This window comes from Herpailurus yagouaroundi, unplaced genomic scaffold (genome assembly GCF_014898765.1).
Source record: "Herpailurus yagouaroundi ecotype Mexico unplaced genomic scaffold, PumYag 139, whole genome shotgun sequence".
Lineage (NCBI taxonomy): Eukaryota > Metazoa > Chordata > Mammalia > Carnivora > Felidae > Herpailurus > Herpailurus yagouaroundi.
This window is the reverse complement of record NW_024412394.1, coordinates 67,737,293-67,761,848: the sequence shown is the minus strand read 5'-3', so window position 1 is coordinate 67,761,848 and position 24,556 is coordinate 67,737,293. Positions and strand designations below refer to the sequence as shown.

The following is a 24,556-nucleotide window of genomic DNA, read 5'->3' as shown; positions in this document are numbered from 1 at the left end:
AAAAAAGAAAACAATCATTTTCATTCTGATAAAGGGCATCTCTGAAACCTATAGCTAACATCACACTTAATACTGAGACTGCTTTCCCCATAAGATCAGGAACAAAACAAGAAAAATGTCTGTCCTTGCCACTTCTATTCAACTTCGTACTAGAGATCCTAGTCAGCACCAGAAGGCAAGAAAAAAATAAGTAAATAAAAGGCAACCAGATTGGGAAGGAAGTAGTTCCCCTTCCTAAATTATATGATTATTAATGCATAAAGCTAAGGAAATGACCCCCCCCCAAAAGCTACTAGAACTAATGAGTGTGATGAGAAAAATGACTATTTTGTGTTGAGGACTAGGTATTTGACAGTATGATAACCCTGTTCACACCAAGTCTAAACATTTAGATAAGGACCTGAGTTTAGGATTGCTACCATAATTTCCCACCTTGCTCTTCCTATGATACCTTTTTAAAATAGCCACTTAGAGTTAAGCCCACAAAAAGTTAATGACCTCTGCTCCTATCACCTGTTCGGTCATAGGTATTTGCTACCCTGCTCTCTATCTCCTGCTCACAGTGCCTAGGACAAAGGACTGCTTTCCCCCCAGATCATTCCCTCCTCTCCCCCAACACTGCCACCTCTGCCATTTCTAAGTCTTGTAGCCCTACTTCCTTTCTGTGGGTGTACTGAAACTGTTCCTTCAATCGACCCTGTGGGCTTCACTTCCCCAAATTAAAAGTTTGATGCTGAGGGAGCTATCTGCCAACCCCATGTGAGTGGCCTGTGCCCCTCAATTCAGCCGGTCATAGTCTGCATTATTCTTAATTCAACACACCAACTCCAGCTTCTCCACATGGTGACTTTAGCAAGGTTTCAGAATATAAGGTCAATGTACAAAAATCAACTCAATTTCTGTATGCTAGTAACAAGCAATTATTAAATCAAATTTAAAATCCCATTTGCAATAGTATCAAAACTCATAAGATACTCAGGAACAGGTTTTTTTTAAAGACATAAAATTTCAACACTGAAAACTATCACGTATTGCTAAGAGAAAATAAACCCCTAATAAATGGAGAGATATACCATGGATTAAAAGATTCAATATTATACGACCCTGCAATGTATAATTTTAGACAGTCCCAATGACAAACATTTTAAAAATTTAATCTGTAGGGGCGCCTAGGTGGCTGAGTCGGTTAAGCGTCCGACTTCAGCTCAGGTCATGATCTCACAGTTTGTGAGTTCGAGCCCCACGCCAGGCTCTGTGCTGACAGCTCAGAGCCTGGAGCAGGCTTTCGCTTCTGTGTCTCCCTCTCTTTCTCTGCCCCTCCCCCGCTCTCGCTCGCGCAAAAATAAATAAGAACATTAAAAAAAATTTTTTTTAATTTTAATCTGTAAAGCAAAGTCCATGTGTTCTAAACTGACTGAAAGAAAATGGTCTCTGTACACATGGTTGAGTGTTCTTCCAGAATATCATCACCTAAAGGTAGCTTTATTTTTATTTTTCCAGAGCAAGGTTTACTATGCTCTGTTTTTCTTTCTTTGCTCCTATTTTCTCCATTATTATTACTATCACAATAGAGGTTTTTGGCTTAATCTTGTTAGTTTGTTTGCTTGCTTGTTAAATTTCTTTATAAAACAAAGTGCTCTATAAAGCAAAAATGAAAAGAAGAAAATCTTCTTGTAGCAGGACATGGGTGTGGAGTTTCATTTTATATATTTGAATTATACAAATATGAAATATCTTAATAATTCAAATATTAATAAATCTTCATTTTATATAAGTAATTTTATGATAATATTTCAATTAAAAATAATAAATAACTTCCAATTTCAGAAAAAGATTCAGTATTACTAAGATTCAGTTCTCCCCATATTGGTCTATAAATTGATCTATAAATTCTACAGCTTACCATATATGAAAGACTCACAGGTAATACCATCCTCAATGATGAAAAACTGAGAGTTTCCCCCAAAGGTCAGGAACACAACAGGGATGTCCACTCTAACTACTGTTTTCAATATACTACCAGAGGTCCTAGCTTCAACAATCAGACAACAAAAAGAAATAAAATGCAAAATAAAAGTTTGACTTTTATTCTTTCATTCTTTTTCATTTTTCATTCTTTGCAGATGACATGATACTCTATGTAGAAAACCCGAAAGACTCCACCAAAAACTGCTAGAGCTGATACATGAATTTAGCAAAGTCGCAGGATATAAAAACAACACATAGAAATTGGATGCATTTCTATACACCAATAATGAAGCAGCAGAAAGACAAATCAAGGAATCGATCCCATTTACAATTGTACAAGAAAAACCATAAGATACCTAGGAATAAACCTAATCAAAGAGGTAAAAGATCCATATGCTGAACATTATAGAACACTTATGAAAGAAATTGAAGAAGACACAAAGAAATAGAAAAACATTCCATGCTCATGTACTGAAAGAACAAATATTGTTAAAATGTCTATACTACCCAAAGGAATCTACACATTCAGTGCAATCCTTATCAAAATAACACCAGCATTCTTCACAGAGCTAGAACAAATAATCCTAAAATTTGTATGGAAACAGAAAAGACCCTGAATAGCCAAAGCGATCTTGAAAAAGAAAACCAAAGCAGGAGGCATCACAATCCCAGACTTCAAGCTATACTACAAAGCTGTAATCATCAAGACAGTATGGTACTGGGACAAGAACAGACACTCAGATCAATGAAACAGAACAGAGAACCCAGAAGTGGACCCACAAATGTACGGCCAACTAATCTTAGGAAAGAATATCCAGTGGAAAAAAGACAGTCTCTTCAGCAAATGGTGCTGGGAAAACTTGGACAGCAACATGCAGAAGAATGAAACTGGACCACTTTCTTACACCACACACAAAAATAAACTCAAAATGGATTAAAGACCTAAATGTAAGACAGGAAACCATCAAAATCCTAGAGGAGAAAACAGGCAGCAACCTCTTTGACCTCGGCCACAGCAACTTCTTACTAGACATGTCTCCAGAGGCAAGGAAATCAAAAGCAAAAATGAACTCTTGGGATCTCATAAAGATAACAAGCTTCTGGGGGTGCCTGGGTGTCTCATTTGGTTAAGTACCCGACTTTGGCTAGGTCATGATGTCACGGTTCATGGGTTCAAGCCCCACATCAGGCTCTGTGCTGACCACCTAGAGCCTGCTTCAGATTCTGTGTCTCCCTCACTCTGCCCTTTCTCCAATCACACTCTTGTCTCTCTCTCTCAAAAATAAAACATTTAAAAAAAGTTTTTTAAAAAGATAACAAGCTTCCGCACAGCAAAGGAAACAATCAATGAAACTAAAAGGCAACCAATAGAATGGAAGAAGATATATGCAAATGAACTATTGGATAAAGGGTAACTATCCAAATCTATAAAAAACTTGTCAAACTCAACACCCAAAAAAACAAATAATCCAGTGAAGAAATGGGCAGAAGACATGAATAGACACTTTTCCAAAGAAGACATCCAGATGGCTAACAGACACATGAAAAGATGCTCAACACCACTTATCAGGGAAATACAAATCAAAACCACATGAGATATCACTTCACACCTGTGAAAATGGCTAAAATTAACAACTCTGGAAACAACAGATGTTGGCAAGGATGCAGAGAAAGGGGAACACTTTTGAACTCTTGACTGGGAACGCAAACCAGTGTAACCACTCTCGAAAAAAAATATGGAGGTACCTCAAAAAATTAAAAATAGAACTACCCTACTACCTGGCACTTGTACTACTAGGTATTTATCTAAAAGATACAAAAATGCTGATTCAAAGAGGCACATGCACCCCAATGTTTACAGCAGTACTATCAACAATAGCCAAATTATGGAAAGAGTCCAGATGTCTATCAACTGATGAATGGATAAAGATGTGGTGTATACACACACACACACACCACACACACACACACACACACACACACACACACACACACAGGCATGCACATATACAATGGAATATTATTTGGTGATCAAAAAGAATGAAATCTTGCCATTTGCAACAACATGGATAGAGCTAGAGTATATGATGCTAAGTGAAATAAGTCAGTCAGAAAAAACTGATACCATATGATTTCACTCATATGTGGAATTTAAGTAACAAAACAGAAGAACATAGATAGGGGAAGGGAAGGAAAAATAAAATAAGATAAAAACAAAAAGGAAGGCAAAACATAAGAGACTCTTAAATACAGAGAACAAACTAGAGGGGAGGTAGGTGGGGGGTGGGCCAAATGGGCAATGGGCATTAAGGAGGGCACTTGTTGGGATGGGCACTGGGTGTTATATGTACATGATGAATCACCAAATTCTAATCCTGAAACCAATACTATATGTAACTAACTTGAATTTAAATTAAAAAAATAATAATAATCAAATTCTATCGTTTAGATTTGTGCATTTCAACTTATTTAAATAAAAAAAAAGAACCTTATAAAACAGTAAGTGGTAGGTGGGGAGTGGAACAAGTTATAGCTAATAAAGGTAATTCAGGAGCTGTTGATGGATATGTGGGTGTGGATATGTGGTGTGGATATGTGGGTGTTTACTATTCTGTTTATTTTGTATTTGCTCAAATTTTCCGTAACAAGCTAAAAAAACAAACAAACAAAAAAACACAAACCCAAGGACACACAAACCACAAACCCATGTTCTAAATTAACTGATTCATCAGATATACAATTACTCTGTCAAATAGCTATAAAAGTTTCTAATCACTGACTCTCTGTTTCTATATGTAATCCGTCCCAGTCCAGTTACAAACTATCTATGCTGGGCACCAATTGTCAGACCACACTCTCAGTAGCACTATTGATCTTCTCTGCCTCATTCTTTTCTTCACTGAACAATAGTAGTAATAGTAGTAGTAACAAGATTTACTTCTTAGAGGTTTTATGAGGATTAAATAGCAAAATATATGTGGAGTGCTTTGCGACCAGTGGCTGGCATAGAAGTGTTCCATAAGCATTAGCTCTATTATTCTCATTAACACAACCCGCTACAGTTGGGTTTTTTTTCCTTTTACTTCCTAGGATCTCTTTACTTACCGGCAATTTTATGCTTTTTTTCTGAGTTATTTATGTCCCTTAAACTTTGAACTTATTACTGAAATAAATCTTTCTGCTTAAATCTTTATTTTTTTATTAAAAAATTTTTTTTCTTTAACGTTTATTTATTTTTGAGACAGAGAGAGACAGAGCATGAACGGGAGAGGGTCAGAGAGAGGGAGACACAGAATCTGAAACAGGCTCCAGGCTCTGAGCTGTCAGCACAGAGCCCGATGTGGGGCTCAAACTCACGGACCGTGAGATCATGACCTGAGCCGAAGTCGGCCGCTTAACCGACTGAGCCACCCAGGTGCCCCTCTGCTTAAATCTTTAAATCCAAATATAAAAAAGAAGAATCACATACTTCACTGATGAGGAAACTGAGATTCAAAAATTAAATTCAGCAGACATTTCTCAGGGTGGTTGCCTTGGCCCAACCATTCCTGAAAACAAAAGTCATTACTGCCATACCCCATCCTGGCCACGATGATTTGCCCACCAAGGGGCAGATTCCCAATCATAGCTGAGTCAATCATGTTCCTTCCCCTAAAGCCTATGGTATGTCCTCAGCAACACCCTGAGTGGGTTCTCCAATACTGCTCTCCTATTCCTGCCTTTCCAGAAGCTGAGGAGTTAGCCTCTTCCAGTGATTCCAAGCAGTGGCTCCTCCAGCATCCTTCTGATAAACTCGCTTTTTATCTCTAAGCTGGCTGGAGTTAGTTTGCATTGCTTAGATGACTGAGTGGGGTCACAACCAAGTTCTGGAATACGTATCTCTTTATATTAGACACTCTCAAGTGTATCTAATGGAAGCCTACTGTTTACAAGGCACTGTACCACCATGTGTGCTGTGAGGACCAACAGGTTATGACAGGACAAGAAGGGGTGGGACTTTACTAGGAAAGAGCTGCAGAAAAGACACTAGGTAGGTATAAGGAACTGAAAGCAATACAGATTTACCGCAGAATAAGGCACATACAGGCACAGCGTTAATCCTCAATAAATATTTGTTGAATTGATATTAAATTAGACATAAAATCATACAGGCTGATGACAAATCACATATAGCTTTCAATGCCAAACTAAAGGATAAAGTGTTTACTCTCCTCAGAATGGGAGCTACTGAAGGTTTGTGAGCAGAAGAGCCCTGAGTTATGCTTTGAAAAGAATACTAACATCTCAGCCAGTCCTAATGAATGCTCAGCTGACTAATGGGCTGAAGTTTCTGTGTTTTGAGTGTAGTATTTATGTTTCTAATCAGGGACATTTACCAGCACATTGTACAGAAAGCAGAAGGTTTTGTTTCAATGTCAAAATGATACTTCTGTATGACTCTCCTCAGAGAACAACTCAAGATAGCTACAGATGTTTGATAATTTCCTCTTCTGGCGTGGATCTAATCAAATGAAGTTGCCAACAAAATTAACTTAGGTTCAACAATACTTCTCCATTAATTGTGACCTGAGGCAGACCTGATATTAGAACCAGGTTATAATCGAGAAACTGTTAAGTACCTACTTTATCAATGGAAGACAACCCAGGTTCCATTGAATGTGCCCTATGAAACACTCTACAGCATACAGGCAGGCTTCCAGCATAAGCAATCTTATTACTACGAAGTGTAATTTTAAACACAGACTCTAACATTACTGTTACCCCAATTCAAAACGTTGTACTTTATTTTCCAACCACACAAATGACAATGTGCTCCTATAAACACTATTCTGTAAATCTTAGGGACCCAGTAATCTAAACACAAAAACTGATCTTATTCTATAGTAACTATTTACACGGCCATTTGAAGTAATGAAACAAAAAGTGCAAAAAAGTCAAGTGAAAAAGCAAAATAATGTTACCCAAACAAACCAGTCATTAAGCAAAACAAGTTTTCCTTTCCTTTCAAATAAAGAGAACCAAATATTTTAGCAATAAAAGCGTACGTAATTAACAGTATAGTAATTGGTATGCCATGGAATCGGAAAACACACAAATTACTCATTCAAAGGTCAAAAATATTTTTTCATACCCTTGCCTGTACTGTAAGTAGCGAACTACAGAACAGACTCTGAAAGTTGGAAAGAATCCATACTCGTTCAGAACTTTATGAACAGTTTCTGACATACACGCACAAGCACCTGTTTCCAGTGTATTTCAACTGTGGCTTTTAAATGGAAACATGTAAAAGCAAAAGCAGCAGTGCCCTGGGTGCGATAACAAAGCGAAGCCCCCCTCAGACACATGCCCACGGCTGGGATTAGGGACTTAGGGAGGAAGATGCTGTCACCGTCCTCCCTCGCGCGCCCCGCCGCGCCCCGCCGCGCAGGGAACTCACAGCTCTGGTCTCGTACAGAACCAGCTTCTGGACGGAGCTTATGATGGGGGCAGCGGCCGCGGGCATGGTCGGAAGAAATGGGGGCCCTCACGACAGGGCACCAGGCCGCGGCCCAGAGTGCGGCAACCTCCACACTGCTCCAGGAGGCCGGGAGAGAAGACACCTCACACTCTGGACATCAGATCCAGAAAGAAAAAACGCCCCTTGTGCACTAAACAAACAAGACCGGGAATAGCTCAGGTGTTTCCGGATCCCAGATCCCCACCTCCGGGCAAGTCCCGCCCCAGGCACGTCGGGGGCGGAGCTGGAGGATATACCGTAGAGAGGTCGCGTACAGACTCCCAGAACCTGCGCGTTGCTTAGGGAGGAAGCGAAGGGCGCCATGTTTGGTGCGGGCGGGAGAAAAAGTGGGCGGAGAAAAAGTGGACAGGTTAGTCTGGGCTCGCGCTTCATCTAGTCCTCTTTGGAAAAGGAGTAGGGTTTGCGACTGGATTGCTTCTTTTGAATCGGTTCTCTGAGTTGTAGATAGATCCATTCGAAGTTGGTCTCTTTTTTTCTGCCTACCTCTGCCCTTATTTTCCTGGAAATATATCTGATAGCCCTTCGCTGTGTGCCGGTGTTTTTCCCCTTGCGTCTCTGTATCTGTATTAACCCTTAGGAGAGTCAACAAAATCCATGCTGTCTGAAAGCTGTGTGGTTCAAGGAATGTGGCACTGACTTTGAGACCGGCAATTCTGGGTTAAAATAAGGCCAATTCCACTTGATATGTGTGAACCCAAGTGGGCAATGTACATGCCCTCTCTAATCATCATTCATTTTATATTTGTCAAAAGGAATGTATTAAAAGTACAAAGTTAAGTGAAAAAGTGAATAAGTAAAATTATTTTAAAAAATCAATAAATTACAGCCCCACCTTCAAGACCCGGTCCCCCAAGAGGCACTGCGCGAAGCCCCGCCAGGGGTTCCCTAGGCAACCGCTGCACCGACACAGCGATACCAGAGGCGGCTGCGGTCCGGCAGGTGGGGTCCTGTGGGCTCCTGGGGACTCCTCTGTGCCCAGGTAAGTAGGCGTCGTAGTCCCCCTCCCCGACGCGTTTTGTGTCTATTGAATGGAACCTTACCTCCTGCGGGGACCCCAGGCCAGTTCCTTTTCCTACAAAACTAAACTTCGGGATTTCTCAGTAAATTACTTTTTAAAACAATTTTCCCTTCCAACCACTGATGACATTCTACAAATATTTACTGAGCACCTACTATGAGAGTATAAGACATCGCCTAAGTAGAAGTGGTAGGTTTCTCAGGAGATGGGCCCCCTGTAAAACCGCACAACCTACCTGGAGAGTTTCTCAACGGCTTAAAAGGTGAGGGAACTTGTAAAAATTCTATTGAATTATAGTATAAACCTATAGCATAATGTGATATTAGAGATTATATTACATAACAATGAGATGTTAGAGATCATGTTGTAAATTTAAAATTGAGAAATTACCAAATTAAAAAAAATATTTAATTATTTAGTATTTTAATTTTCTTTCATAGGTTGGTCCTATTTTATTAAGAACTAGAAAGATGGCCATGTCAGTTCTGGCATTTTACATTGACTTGGATCTTCCAACTGGGAAGAATATTTAGTTGTGTTTTTTTCATAGTGGAAACCAATTCTTCTGAATATGAGTTAAATATCTGCACTATGTTTTTATTTAGGATAACAACTCTTAAAATATGTGTAGAATTCTGGTTTCCAATATTTAGTTTTCAATTATTATATTATACTGTAATATTGCTCTTCATTTGAACCTTGTCTTAGTTTAGTTCACCTAGAAGCACATCCTGAGACAAAAATTCGAGGGCAAGTGGTTCATATAGGAAGTAATCTCAGGAAACATCAGGGAACAGAAGGAAGCTGATAAAAGGAATATTATCAAGCAAATTTCTCTGTGGGCTGAATTCACTGCGGAATACTGAGATATTTGTCTCAGAGTAATTCCCTCTTAAGGGCAAAGGAGCTGGGGCATTTATTCACTACCTCCCAGCAGTTATTGGCTGAGGCCTGCTATGGCGGAACATTAATTTCCTGGAACTTGTGGTCTGCCTGTGCTCAGGCAGACTAGGTATGGCAGCTGGAAACATTCCTTAGGCAAAGAGCCACACATGCTAGAAGTTGGAAGTCAGACTGACCATTCATGGAAAAGTTACATGTCAAGTGGTTATGGGCACTAATAGCATCTGCTATGTTCCAATGAGATATACTCGTTTGCACTAGTCATTTCCACTCTCTCCCCTCCCCCCGCCCACATTAAGTTCACACCATCCCCTCAGTGATTCTTCTCAATGGTGGTTGTTCTCAATTTCTGAAAGAAAAGGACTCACCAAAAGATGATTAGTGGGACAAGCTATAGAATCCACTACTGCAATTAATCCGAGGTCTGAAATTGATAATTCATCACTTTCCTCCTCTACCACCCATTCTAGATTTCTCTTACCCTTGGCCAGCACTTCTGCTGAGCTCAGTTGTTTTTCCAGTAGGGTAACCAGCCTTCATCCCTGAGGGCTGTAAGCCTCTTGTTACCATGTCTTTGTCAGATCGGGCTTGCTACAATTACAAGAGGAGTCTCAGAGAATCCCCTGAGTTCAAGACATACATCTCCTGCTCTAAGCAGTAGAAGCAACCCTGTCCTCACCTGCCAGTGCAGTAACTCCTTATGGGCATGTGGAGCCACAGAGGACCAGGCAGCGGTTTTAGGTTTAGTGAAACCCACCTAAAGGGGTCTCCTGATAGAAGCATCTCTCTCCCCTCAATCAAAACCAGGACCTCCAGTCCAGCAGAGCCTGAAGTCATGAGGAAGGATGATACAAATTCCTCATGTCAATCACTGAGAGGGATGGTAGTGTCTCAATCCCACACAATCTCAAACTGGCATTTTCATTGTACCTTTAAGAGGCCATTCCAACATTCTGTCAGACCGGTAGCTTCTGGATGAAGAGGTATGTGGTAGAATCAGTGGATCCTTCTTATCATACCTCCTTTACTAAAAAGAGGGTCTTTTGATCCAAGGCAATATTATATGGGATCTCATGATCCCTCCAAACCCTTAGATAGTAGTGCTGGCCAAGGGATTGTGGGTTGGAAAAGCACACCCATACAGGGACACATGTCACCTGCTGTATTCTCCAAGGTGAAGGAATTCCATGTAATCAGTTTGTCACTGAATGGATATACCATTTTGAGGGCTTAGCCTCAGTCTCTGTAACACACAGGTGAGATGCTTAGTGATAGAATTAACTAAATCAGCCTGCTGAGAGGGAGATGCGTCATTGAACCTATGCAATGGCCTCCATCACCTCCATCCCTACCACCATGCCTCCTCCATTTATGAGCCCATTTTGGAAGCATTGAGGTGACCAGGGATAAAGACTGGCTAATGTTTACTGGAAAATCAACCTGCTTTGTGAGACTCAAAAATCCACATATTTTGTGTCCACTTGTATTTTTTTACTATGTGGTATAACAAAATTACCACAAATTTAGCAGTTTAAAACACATACATATATTATCTCATAGTTTCCATGTTCAGGAGTCCAGGCGTAGCTTAGCTGGTTTCTCCACTGAGGGTCTCACAGAGCTGTGGTCAAGATGTTGGCTGCGCGGCATTTTCATCTGGAGACTCGACTAGGGAAGAATCTGCTTCTGAGCTCATTTAGATTGTTGGCAAAATTCATCTCTTTGTGGTTGTTTCTTTTCTTCCTGGTTGTTGTCCAGGGGCTCTCTCCATGACTGGAGGCCACCCACTGTTCTTTGCCAGCAGTCCTTTCACATCATGGCAACTTAATTCAGAGCCAACCAGGAAGTCTCTCCAGTGTGCTAAAATAGGATCTTACATAGTACAATGTAATCACAGGAATGGTATGTCTAATACCTTTGCTAGATTTAGAAGCAAGTCACAGAATCCATCTTCTCTTAGGGAATGGGGTCACACAGGGTGTGACTTGGTATGGCTTGCCATAGAGTGTGTTTGCTATGCCCTTCTCATAGGTCCATTCGCATGCCTCTTCCCCAGAACTCTTTTTCTCTTATCTTTCAATCTTGCTCCTCCCAGGCCTTTGACCAAGACATTCAATACTGTCCTCCAAACTGAGGACCTAGGAACACTGCCTAAAACTCTGCCCACAAGGAGGATTTCCCTTAATCATCATCTTTCAGGGCTGCCTCTGAGTGGCATTAAAGTCTGGAAGCATTCCATTTACAGTTTGCACCAATATATCATGATTCATCCATGACTTTTTTTAAGTTCCTAGGGAATTCCTTATGATGTCTGAGCTGAAAAAGAGACATTGGTAAGCAAAAGATAGATGACATGGTGTCTGGGCTGCTTATTTATGAAACTTATTTGTACCCTCCAGACGTGCTTGGACCTGATCCCAGCATTCCATTTTTATCATTCAGTGGATTACCCCTGTGCCTGCCCAACTTTAGGACTAGATCTAATGTATTCAGTTCATGATGGGCACTTCCAGTTGCATAGTCACTTGATGTCCCATGGCCAGGCATTCATTCTCTCCCAGAGCCCAGAGCATTGCCAGGAGCGGCGTTTTGAATGGGGAGTGGTTCTCTGCTGCAGACAGCAATGATCTACACCGAGAGGTTTCTGTTGTGGCTTTCCTAAGACTCCAAAAGTATTCTCACCTACTGTAGGTGTCTCCCTCTAGCATCATGGGATCTGGCCAGGTATATGGCCCAAGAAGCAGGCCTCTGGTACCATAGACTAAAACTGCTACAGAGCTCTCTGTTGCTCTGAGGTTCGCTCAAAACTGACAGCTTTCCAAGTCACCCATTATATGGATCAGAACAGTATTCCCAAGTATGCTACAGGCTGTCTCCAAAAACTAAAGAGACTTATAAAATACTGCACCTCTTTTTTTTTTTAGAGGTATAAGGTATAAGGTATAGTAAACTTGTCCTCTACCTTGGAGAGAACATCTCGGAATGTCCCAGACCACTGGTCTTTTAAAACCTTACCAAAGTAACAGGACTTTAAATGTTTGTAGATTTATCTTCCACTTTCTGCTGCTCATGTGTCTTATGAAGCCATCCAGAACACTTGCCACTTCCTGCTCACAGGCTCTGATATTATCAATATTGATAATATATCAACAAGGGATCAAAAAGACCCCTTTGTACTATAGCTGTTAAAATAGCAGGAGAGTCCTGGGGCAAGCCTGAGTGTTCCTTGCTGACTGTTCTAAGTGAATACAAACTGTTTCTAATCTTCTTTTCTGAGAGGGATTTAAAAAAAAAAACACAACACATTTGCCAGATAAGTAGCTGCATACCGAGGACAAGAAGCTGTATCTGACTAGTAAAGATCGCATCTGCACAATTACGAGTGGGGCTATCACTTGGTTAAGTTTTCAGTAGTGCCCCATCATCTGTCATGATCTATCTGGTTTTTGTAAAAAAATCACACTGGAGAATTGAGCAGGGCTATCTTTTAGACAGTTTTGGGTAACACCTTTCCATTTCATTTGGAATGACTTACTATTTATTTCATGAGCTTCCACTTGGCTTTTCTACCACAGTGGTGCTTACTCCACAGGCAGGGAACGACTGGGAAGATTTTGCCAGCTGCAATCCCCATCACATAATCAGGGACCAGGAAAAGAACCACAAGGTGATCCTGCAGATCCTGCACTGTAAGACTGGCTTGAGCCGAGACTCCATTTATTACTGGTTCTCCATTTGCTTTCACACCAGCAGGAGGCCATGATGGCATTTTGTATCTGCTGGTGTTGGTGTCAGCTCAGACCCTATGTCCTGTAGGCTCTGAAAGAGGAGGATAGTCCCATTTCCACAGTGTGTATTTCCCCAGTTAATGGTTGTACGTTCCCTTGGAGAAGGAAGAATTGGGGAATCCCTATTGTAAATACTTGTTACGGTGTTGTAGGGTCTATTCTCGAGGACTCCTCGCCTCCCCTTCAATAAATGGGCTCTGGAGCTAAGAACTAGGCAAGGATCATGATTTTCCACTGTGGTTGCTGACATCAGCCTTTGATTCACTTGCCCTTTGTCATTTTTAGAAAAGTAAGTTAATAAACATTTTCGTTCACTGCTCATCCATTTCACCCCCTAGAAATTCCATGGTTTATTAACCATTGCCATAGATTTCTGTGGATCTTGCTTGTTGCCATTCTGGACTTCCTGCCCATTGTAGCAATTACACCTACTTTGTTTCTGATGGTTAAGTGCTGCCATCTGGCCTCTGCTCTTCAAGACTCTGTCATCCCCACTGAAACATGGAACCCCAGTATCGTAGCAGCCTTTCCCCTACCTTCGGTCCTGGCCTACAAAGAACAGCCACCACTGAGCTTATTAAGGATACTAGTGCCCCCTTACTAGTTCATTCCTTATAGCCTTAATGAGGGGAGTGTCCTCTGGCCATCCCAACAAGCAGAGTTGGCTTATCAGTTCTCTAGCCTCATATGTGAAATCCATTTAACATGTCACCTTCTCGAGCCTTTGACACACTACTCTATATTCTACCAAGGCAGTTCCGGCATTTCTACCACATTTACTACAGGCTGCTGTTCTTTTCCAAGCTTCAAGGAACCTTACCAGCAGTGAATTAGGACCCACCCCAGGTGTCCTAGTCAGGATGTTAACACCTTGAGTCATGGGAGAGAGCCCACGTATCAATAAACTCTCATCTAGTCTCCATTCCCCTGCTCAGCACCCTCAAGATCCTTTTCTAGGCATGTTCTCCTGATTCCTGTTGGTACGTCATAGCCAGGCCCTCCAATTCTTTAGGCACACAATACCTTTCTTCCTGTACCAGTGCCTCCACAGCCAGGCTGGGCTGATGCTTGACCCCAGTTACTGGTCTAAAAGCTATGAGGAAGTTGAAGCAGATCTTGTGGAGGGCAAGCATTGTTTTCTGAAGTGTCTGCCTCAGGTGATGCAAGGAGAGGCTGCTATCCTTCCAGAGATGAGGGAGGAGCTACTTCTGTCAGTGCAAGGCATTCCAGGTGCTACTGAGTGTTAGATGGAAAAGGGAAGAAGCCTGAGTTCTTTTTTGCTGCCACAATAAAGAATTACAGGACAGCAAAGGGAAAGTAAAGCAGAGCAAAGTTTTACTCAAGTACACTCCAAGGGAGGAGCAGGCCAGTCAAGAGAGACAAAGGCCCCAGAAACCCCAGGGTGTAGGGTCCTAAGGTAGCAACATTTGGGTAACAGGCCTGGATTATATAATAATTAGCCAACTGCACATACCCTTTCCCAAGATGTATTCAAAATGCCTGCACTAGGTAGAAAACAACATTATTTCTATTCTACAGGCATACACCAAATAAGGACAACAGGGTGCTGTCTGCACAAGTGCAACAAGCACAACAAACTCAGTTCTTCCTCTGCTGGGATGTTGTGACCTTAGATGGGTGGAATGGGGTGGTCCCCAGGCGGTTGTCCATTGGGCATCTTCATCAGGACGTCTAAGGTCCATCCTCCTGTCACTCACTCATGCCTAGCTTCCTGCCTCACACACATAAATCTTAGGGTTCGAAGTACTCAGATATCCACCTAAATGTCCCCACCCCAGGCCTTAGGGCCCTGGTTTTAGTGTACTTAAAAGAGACTCTTTAATAAATGCACCACCTCTATAAAAGGTTTAGATGCATTTCTCCTTTATAATTAGATTTTATAGTAGCATTACTTGTTTTTTGGTACTAAAAACTTGAAATTTTAGTTCTTTTGTCATGAGGTTTTCTTCTCAATCTTTTTAGTATACTGGTAATAATTCTTATTATGTCTTTTTTTTCATAATGACACTATAAAATAATATTGGTATATTAAGTCCATTTGAATAGTCTTAAATTCCACAGAGAAATATAATCATATCCCTTTACCTGGAAGCATATAGCCCCCATAATCCACTTTTTAGTGTTTCATGAACAGCATTTCAGATCGCTGGTTCCATTTTTGAACTCTGCTCATTAAAGTCATTTCATAAGATTTTGTCATTTTTCCGTAAAGAGTTTGTATACGTTTTATAATGTTTAATCCTGGTTACTTTATTATTTTGCTGCAAAAATAAGTCTTTTTTATCTTCAGTTACATTTTCTAGCAAGTCGTGGTGTATAATGGTGTACAGAAATGCAACTGGGGGCACCTGGATGGCTCAGTTGGTTGAGCATCCAGCTTTGGCTCAGGTCATGATCTAGCGGTTCATGAGTTCGAGCCCCGCTTTGGGCTCACTGCTGTCAGTGCAGAGCCCACTTTTAATACTCTGTCCATCTCTTTCCCCTCCCCTGCTCACGCTCTCTCAAAAATTAAAAAATAAATATTAAAAAAAGGGAAATGCAACTGAATTTTGTATAATTTTGAATCCAGCAAATTGAGTTATCAGGCTAATTCTCAAAATTTATCTGTGATATGTTTGTTTCTCATGTAGACAATCATATCAACTGGGAATAATTACAGTTTTCTTTCTTTGTCTTGTTATTACCTGAAAAGAACATTTTTTTAAAGTTTTCTAATTTGTATTTTGAGAGAGACAGAGACAGTGCAAGTGGGAGAGGGGCAAAGAGAGAGAATCCCAAACAGGCTCCACACTATCAATCAAGCACAGAGCCCAACGTGGGGCTTGAACCCACAAAACCACGAGATTATGATCATGACCTGAGCTGAAACCAAGAGTCAGATTCTTAACCAACCCAGGCACCCCCGAAAAGAACATTTTTAATATTTAATCATTAAATATATTTGTCTTTTGTTAATACCTTTTATCAGATTAAAGAAATTCCCCTCTTTTCCTAGTTGCTACGAGATTTTTATTAATCATTAAAGGGTGTTGAATTGTGTTACACTTTTTCTACATCTATTAAGATGATCGTGTAGTTTTTCTCTTTTGTTTTAATATGATAAATTAATTTCTCAACAACCTTGAGTTCCTGGGGAAAGCCCAACTTGGTCATGATGTTATTACCTTGTTCATATATTGCTGGATTCAGTTAGCTAATGTTTTGATTAGGATTTTTAAAATCTTGTTCATAAATGAAATTGGTACATAATTTTGCTTTCTCACACTCTCTCTCGTTTAGGTAAAGGTTATATGAGATACGTAAACTAATGTTAGAAGTCTCCACTTTATCTTTTCTCCGAAAAAGTATCTGGAAGCTTGTACGTCCGGAGTTCTTCAAAAAACCATCTGGTTTCTTTTATTTTTTTCCCCAAAGACACAATTTATTTTCAAACCAAAGAAGCCAAGGAGACTTTGGCTACCCCCATTCCCTTCCTGAGCAAAAACTGACAGAACAGAGATGGCTCTCCACCTCCTCATAAAGTCTTTGGTCAAAATAAACTATGAAATTGGGGCCCAGGGCCTCTGTAAAGACCCTGGCAGGGCAGAGGCCTCCCTAAGAGAAACACACTAAGCCCCACCTTCTGGTCCTGCCACCCACTTTCCTCCAATGACACTTTTTGTGGGAAGATTTTTAGTTACTGACTCTGTTTCCTTATGGTTATAGAACCACTTAGGTTTCCTCTTTTTTTTCTTGAGAAGTTGATTTTTCTAGGAATTTATCAATTCTTAGAAATAATATCAGTTTATTTGGGATAACCTTGTTTGTGGTATCCTCGCATTATCTATATTATATCTGCAGCATTGTTATTCTGTAGTCCATTTAAAGCACACTGCATCAGACATAAATCACATATCCTTCTCAAGGAATCAGGGAACTTTTTAAAAAGCTACCATGCACTTGGGGTGCCTGGGTGGCTTAGTCGGTTAAGCGTCCGACTTTGGTTCAGGTCATGATCTCACGGTTCATGGGTTCAAGCCCCTCATCGGGCTCTGTGCTGACAGCTCAGAGCCTGGAGCCTGCTTTGGATTCTGTGTCTCCCTCTTTATCTGCCCCTTTCCCGCTCATGTTCTCTCTGTCTCTCAAAAATAAATAAACATTAAAAAAAAAAAAACTACCGTGCACTAGGCCACGAGGCAAGCCTTAACAAATTTCAAAGAGTTGAAAAATTGAAATCAGAGAACATACTCTGATTAACGAAAGTTAGAAATAAACAACAACAAAAATAGACAAATCTGTTTTGAGATATAAGAAACCATACTTCTAAAAACGTAATGTCTAATATTGTTTAATTGTGCCATCTGTTTTCTTTACTTGAACAATCTTGACAGAAGTTTTCTATTTTTACGTTTTTTCAAAATACCGCTGTTTAGCTCTGGTGACCCTCTCTCTATATGTTTTCTATTTTATTAACTTTAAAAATATATTTTTCTATTTTTCCTGATTTTTTTTCCCCCTAACATCTTAAAAGTGGTGAGCTTATTTCATGTACTTTTCAGACTTTCTTTGGCTCTAATTCATTTAATGCTTCTAAATACTACTTTAGCTACATCTTATAAATATTGTTATATATATGTTCTTTTTTTTTTCCAGTTCTACGTATTGGATTTGGATTTCTGTTAGACCCATTAGTAGTCCCTACACATGTACACACACACACACACACACACACACACACACACACACACACGTGTGTGTGTAACTGCATAATACATATATATATGTGTGTGTATAGCATATGTAATTTGATCTTTAATTGAATACACACAAATATGTGTATGTTTGCATGTATGTATTTTTCCCTTAATTTAATCTCTCTGAAACATTTTGTTTTAGCTGTCTTGTACAATGTATAACTAGATTTTGCTTTTTGTCTCAAACTAAGCTTATTACTGTTTTAATAGAGGAGTTTAACTTTTTTGTCAGTATGGGAAAAATCCTTGTGTTTAGTGGTGTGGAATGGCTTTGGGGCTAAGTAAATTCTCAGGATATTCTCATTTTCCCTAACCTGCCTGCCTTTTCCAACTGAATTAGTCACTAAAAATCTTATTTTTTCTTATTGTAGTATTTTATATTATGAATTCTGAAGAGAATACAGAAGAGTATCCTTTTGCAGATATATTTAATGAAGATGAAGCTGAATATAACTTTTTGCTGTCTAAACCTGTTTGCTTTGTTATATTTGGGAAACCAGTAAGTTATCTCTTGTAACTTATTATTTAATTTTTTTTATTTAAAAAATCATAATATTATGTTGCCATACAAGAATGAAAACTACATAGTATGATGACTTCTTTGAGTGTTAGACTTTAGTTGTATGACTTAAAAACTAATATAATATTGGTGGTAATTTCATAGCTTTCTCTTCTCTTGTGCACTTATAATTGGAAAGGAACTGACATTGTACTTATCTTTGTTTCTATATTATGAAGAAATTAATTAATCAAAACATTGCACCATGAAAATTGTTAGTAGTCTGTGATCCAGGTTATTTTAGACACAATTGACATATAAAATTTTCTGTGGAATTTATTGTGAGACTCTCTGGGTATTTGAAGGCAAGACACTATGGAGTCAAACGGGGAGCCTCTCCCATTAATATCTGAAGCTACTGAGAGGCAATGTGCCTCACCTTTACTCAAAGTGCATTAGCAGACCTATATATTATCTTTCCACAAAATAAAAAGAAACCAAAAATGGCTGTCATAAGATAGCGTGCCTTTCTAGGCATTCCTAGTAAGGACCTCTAGATGAGAGGTATTTTTAGACATTGAGCTAGTTGGTAGTTACCATTAGAGAAACTGAGCTGGTTAATTAAAGAGGCTCCCCAGAATAGCAGAGACCAAAGGCTAGATCCCATCCTTGATTTAATTTTATGTAGACCCTGGGACAGGTACCAAGAAATAGTTCCAGTAATTTTCATTATGTTTCTTAACATATAATAGAGTTTTAAGAGTCAACAGTAAGAGCAGTCAGGTACAAATGTTACTTCATTAAAGTGATCTTTTATCTTTAAAAGATGACACTTTTCATAGATGTCCATTAAGAAGGAATTTTTTGCTCTTGGAAGTTACTAAATGGAAGTCTGTCAAAACATTCATAGTTATAAACTTTAGAAAGGAAATAAAGTGACGGGTTTCAGTAGAATCACTATATGTATTCAAAATTACAAAATTTGATAATCAAAAGAGGACAATACCTGTAATGCCATAATGGTACAGCTTCCTGGTTTCAGGGCTATTTTCTTAATTTAAAAATGTTATTTAAGTCATTTCATAAAATGTGGCAAATGTGACTCTTCTAGAGAAAAATTATGCTATAAATATCTAAGGTCTGCTGTTCATTTTTTTTGTTGACAAAAAATTTACTTGATAATATTCATGTATTGTAACCATAAATATAATCTTTTAAATGTGAATATCTGTTTCTCTGGCAAATGACTGTTCTTTTGGGTTTTAAATAACATCTTTCTTCTTTAGGGGGTTGGGAAGACAACCTTAGCCCGTCAGATAACACAAGCATGGAAATGTATTCGTGTAGAAGGTAAATTTTACCTCCCCCCCCCAATATTTTATTATAAAACTTTCAAATATGCATAAAAAGGTAAAGAATTGTACTATCTAGATTCTGTTATTAACATTTTGCCATAATTGCTTTATCACACATCACTATGAACCCAGTGAATATCATCTTCATAATATCATCTTCATAATCTTCATAGCATCAGACATATTTTGCCTTTCTGTTAGTCCTAGTTTTGTTCATAGACTTTAGGATGGTTTATGAAATGTCTTTGACTCCATTCTTCTGCCTCCAATTCTCTAATTTTCTCATTTAGACCTGCTGGGGACATGTGTGTTTTAAGTGTCTCCCTATGGAAGATGGGAAGAGAAGGAACGCTCACAGCTGCTCTTGGGAGCATGTTTCAAGACTTAATATTTTTGATGATAAATTTTATTTTTTATTTTGTTTTGCATTCTTTGCAGTATATAAAATGAGGACTGACATCTTTATATAAAATATTCTTTTAATCAATACAGCTCTATATGTCCTAATAGAAAAATAAGCAGAAGAATGAATAGCAATTCATAAAAGTAGAAATAGGGGCACCTGGGTGGCATGCTGGTTAAGCGTCCAACTCTTGATTTCAGCTCAGGTCATGATCTCACAATTCGTGGGATAAAGCCCTTCTTTGGGCTTCATGCTGACAGCATGGAGCCTGCTTAGGATTTCCTCTCTCCCTCTTTCTCTGCCTCTCCCCATACTCATGCTCTCTCTCTCAAAATAAACTTTTTTTTAAGTAGAAATAAAAATAGACAAATATAAGAAAAAAGAGTTTAACTCCATTTTTATTCAAAGAAATGCTAATTAAAATAACACTGATTCATATTCACCTATGAAACTGACAAGGAATCTTTAAAGTTCTTATAATCATTTTTGGCAAGAATGGTATGAAATGAGGATTCCATGTGCTGTTAATGAAATTGCAATCTGGTACAGCACAATCCATTGATTACTAGCAGCTGGGAACATAATTTCTGAGTCCTTCCCTAGGTCATGCCCCTGTCATTTCTGTCCCAGGATGTCTTCCACAAGGGATGGAATATTTCCTCTTAAAAAGGAAACAAATCATTGGAATTCTAACCCCAGGCCCCCTTTTTCTAATCAGTGCTTATCTATTTTTTACATTTCCTGATGGCATTCTTTCCTTTCATATAATCAGAGTGCAAAATTAATGGGTTCTAGATATAACTCTGTGGTTATAAAATTATCTGGACTATTACGATGAGCTGGGTGTTGTAGGTAAATGACGAATCACTGAATTCTACTGAAACCAGTATTGCACTGTATGGTAACTAAACAGAGTTTAAACAAAAACTTAAAAAGAAAAAAAGAAAACATAAAATAAAGGGTTTGACATAAAAAGAACTGGACTAATAATACTAGTGTATTCTTTTGAGTAACACTTTATAATTTCCAAATCACTGTCATATACACAATGTTCTTTCATCCTCATATTCTCTTGCATATGATACAGGGCAAAAGCATGCAAGGCCCAAAGTATTTAAGAAGTTAGCTTCCTCAAGATCCTTTAGCTATCCAGGGGCAGAGACAAGTTCTCTGTGGAATACTTTCTGCTGCCTCATGCTTTGGATAGGCTTAAATGACATAATGCATGTAAATGTGTTTTGTAAACTCTTAAAGTGATATACAAACATTTAACTAATCTTTAATTAACAAAATTAATCTTTGTTACCAGTTATAAAAGACACAAATATGGGGTGCCTGGGTGGCTCAGTTGGTTAAGTGTCCAACTCTTGGTTTCAGTTGGGGTCATGATCTCAGAGTTTGTGAGTTGGAGGCTGGCGTGGACAGCAGGGAGCCTCCTTGGGATTCTCTCTCTCTCTCTCTCTCTCTCTCTCTCTCTCTCTCTCTTCTTCTCCCCCACTCATGTACATGTTCTCTCTCAAAATAAATAAACTTAAAAATAAACACAAACGTGTTTCTTAATTTGGCAATTCTAATATCCGTTTGTGCTAACATTTTGAATTCATATTTTAGCTTTACCAATTTTGGAAGAACAGATTGCCAGTGAAACTGAATCAGGAGTTATGGTAAATCTAAGTCTCAAAGTTATTAGAATTTTTGTTTAAAAAAGCTCTGTATCACAAATATATTATATTCTAATGTGTGCTATCTGTGCACGTTCTTAGTTGCAATCAATGCTGCTCGGTGGTCAAAGCATTCCAGATGAACTCGTCATGAAGCTAATGTTGGAGAAGCTCAACTCCCTGGAAGTTTCTCACTTTGGTATGTTTATTTTTATAAATTGGTGGCTATCAAAGCAGCCTTAAAATTCATGCTTTAGCTGAGGCACACATAAGTTCTGGAGTTGCTCTTTCCTTTGCCCTCTTGCAGGAATCCCAGAGCCTGAGTTCAGTTAAGCGGTTTAGATGCTTTTCTTTGCTTGTTTACTTCATTATTCAGATTCAATTCAATTATTCAATATTCTTCAGATTCTACCCTTGTAGTGTAAATAAATAGATAAGTTTTAATTGTTCAATCTTCTGTGAGCATCATGTTTTCCAGCAGAAGCATCGACACTCTGCTGTGGTACTTCTCACGGTGGTGACAGCCTCTGCTGACTGCTTTCCCATTCATTCAGTTTTATTACTAAGTCCTGTCTATGGCTAGGCTTCTCTGCATTAACCCATACTTACAAGGCAGGAGTGGGAACTAGAATGGCACCAGCTTAGCCTCTGGCTCCAGATATTGGCAGGCTTCAGTCTGTTTATCCAGTCTACCCTCTCACTCTAGACCCAAGAAGTCTGTCTACATTCAAACAGATGCTCAGCAGGGGTTTGGGGCCTAATTTCTCAAGACAAAGACTACCGAAGCTCAGAATGACTAAACAGAAAAGAACAAATCCTGTGACATTTGCAAAAGAAGGAAGAAGAATAAAGATTTGCTGGGAAGAAAATCAGCTACCTGAAATAGATTTATTGAATGAAAGAAGAAAAACTTAGAAAGCTGCATTATAGAGAAGACATGGTGACTATTAAAATAGAGGGATAAAAATAAAATGCAGTAAAGTAAAAACCATGATTACAGAAGCAAATCAATAATGGAAGTAGCAAAAGCAACTTGTCACTGCAAACTATGTATCATTCGTATCTATAGGTAGAAAGATTTCTCTACATATAGATGATGTATGGAATAAACAATATCTATCCATCCATTCATATATATATATATATATATCATCTCTCTAGTATATATATTGTATATATACTTACACTCTATCAGTCTTTCTGTTGTTCAGTGATAAAGAAGATGAACTTGGGAAAAACACCAAGAATGTGGGAGGTTAAATGAGTAAAAAGGTAAAAAGGACAATGACAGAATTCCAACACAGGTCAATAAGTGACCTTAAAAATCATGATGATTGAAACTGACACAATCATACAGATAGGTAGGCAAATATCTTTTTTGTTTACACTTCATCACACCTTACTTCTTGAAAAATTTAGAGTATTTTACATGGTCAACACAAAGATGGTATAAATTTATAAATATTGGCAAAAAGAGAAAGAAAAAAATGAAAAAATAAACCTACTCAGCTATGCCATTTATGATGGTCATAACCTTTTTAACCTCTTATGGAAAATGTCAAACAAAAGTAAAGAGATTATATAAAACTCCCCCCATGTATCCATCACCCGGCTTCAATGATAACTCTCATCTAATCTTGTTTTATGTAAACTCCTACCCACATTTGTCCCAAACCTACTTTATTTTGAAACTAATTCATATCATATCAGTTCATCTTTAAATGCTTTAGTATATATCTCAGAAAGTTAAGGACTATTTTAAACCTAGTTTCACATTACCATACCTAAAAAATTAATAGTAAATCACCTACTAATCACTCTGTGATGTCATTATTTGCCTTGTATATTTTTTTTTCTAGCTGATTTTTGAGTTTTTTTTTTATTTTTGTTTTGTTGTGTTTTGTTTTTGGAAGCAGGATCCAACCAAGTTTCACGCATTGCAATTGATTGGTATGTCTCAAATCCCTTTTAATGTATAAATGCCCTCTACCTCTTTCTATCACCTTGTGTTTTCTTTGTTGAAAAAGCTAGTTATATGTGTTTAATAAGAGTTTCCTACATTCTGGATTTTGCTGACTGCATCCCCTCGTAGCATTTAATGTATTCCTCTTTCCCCTAGACATGCTGTGCACTGGTGTGTGTCCTGGGAGCTGGCAGTATAAGTGATTTCTTGAATCTGAGGGCCACACTCTCAGCATGTAATTGCATGCCTGTGCTCTAGGCATGCACAACTGGGCTCATTTAAAGGCTGTAGTGGGGGCAGGACCTAGAGCCTCTTCTGCCCAGACTCCCCTCACCTATTGTGTAACGTCCCCAGAGGAATTTCTGTGCAACCTGGCACTCTACTAAATGCAGTTTAAAAGTCTCTGCTCAGCAAGAATTCTTTCTGATGTCTAGTCCTACCCAACAGCCTGGTAGAAACAAAAATTGAAACAAAATTGGAAGTGAAGAGCTTTCAAAACAGGGATATTAACTCTGGCCAGGGTCTAGGTGAGGCTGGGTAATTGATGACTCTAAAATCCCTAAAGACAGATAGATGTGCACTGCTGGGAACACTGCCCAGTAGAGTATTGCCAGATTGAATCTTATTTTTTTTTCTATACCAGAGCCTTTTATACTTGGAACTTTTATAGCTATTTAGAAGGAACTTACACAATCTATAATTATAATCCTTTCATTCACAACCTGT

At 38.8% G+C, this 24,556-nt stretch overlaps 2 protein-coding genes across 7 annotated transcripts in view; one reads left to right on the top strand and one right to left on the bottom strand.

Moving 5' to 3' along the window:
* FIG4 (FIG4 phosphoinositide 5-phosphatase) overlaps positions 1-7,686 on the bottom strand; it is a 131,497-nt gene extending 123,811 nt beyond the window's left edge. For 2 of the 4 annotated variants that reach the window (XR_005789957.1, XM_040474362.1), the window contains exon 1: positions 7,406-7,685. Coding sequence is in view for 3 of the 4 variants with exons in the window: in XM_040474362.1 (XP_040330296.1) it covers positions 7,406-7,471 (66 nt within the window). In the remaining variant the exon portion in view is untranslated. Of the gene's footprint in view, positions 1-7,405 lie in introns of all 4 variants that reach the window. The other 2 variants (XM_040474363.1, XM_040474364.1) reach the window with 1 other exon arrangement.
* Positions 7,687-7,817: 131 nt separating this feature from the next.
* Positions 7,818-24,556, top strand: part of AK9 (adenylate kinase 9) — a 131,382-nt gene continuing 114,643 nt past the window's right edge. For 2 of the 3 annotated variants that reach the window (XR_005789949.1, XM_040474339.1), the window contains exons 1-5: positions 7,818-8,465; positions 18,321-18,448; positions 19,735-19,798; positions 21,818-21,870; positions 21,970-22,066. Coding sequence is in view for 1 of the 3 variants with exons in the window: in XM_040474339.1 (XP_040330273.1) it covers positions 18,332-18,448; positions 19,735-19,798; positions 21,818-21,870; positions 21,970-22,066 (331 nt within the window). In the remaining 2 variants the exon portion in view is untranslated. Of the gene's footprint in view, positions 8,466-18,320; positions 18,449-19,734; positions 19,799-21,817; positions 21,871-21,969; positions 22,067-24,556 lie in introns of those variants that run through there. The other variant, XM_040474340.1, reaches the window with a different exon arrangement.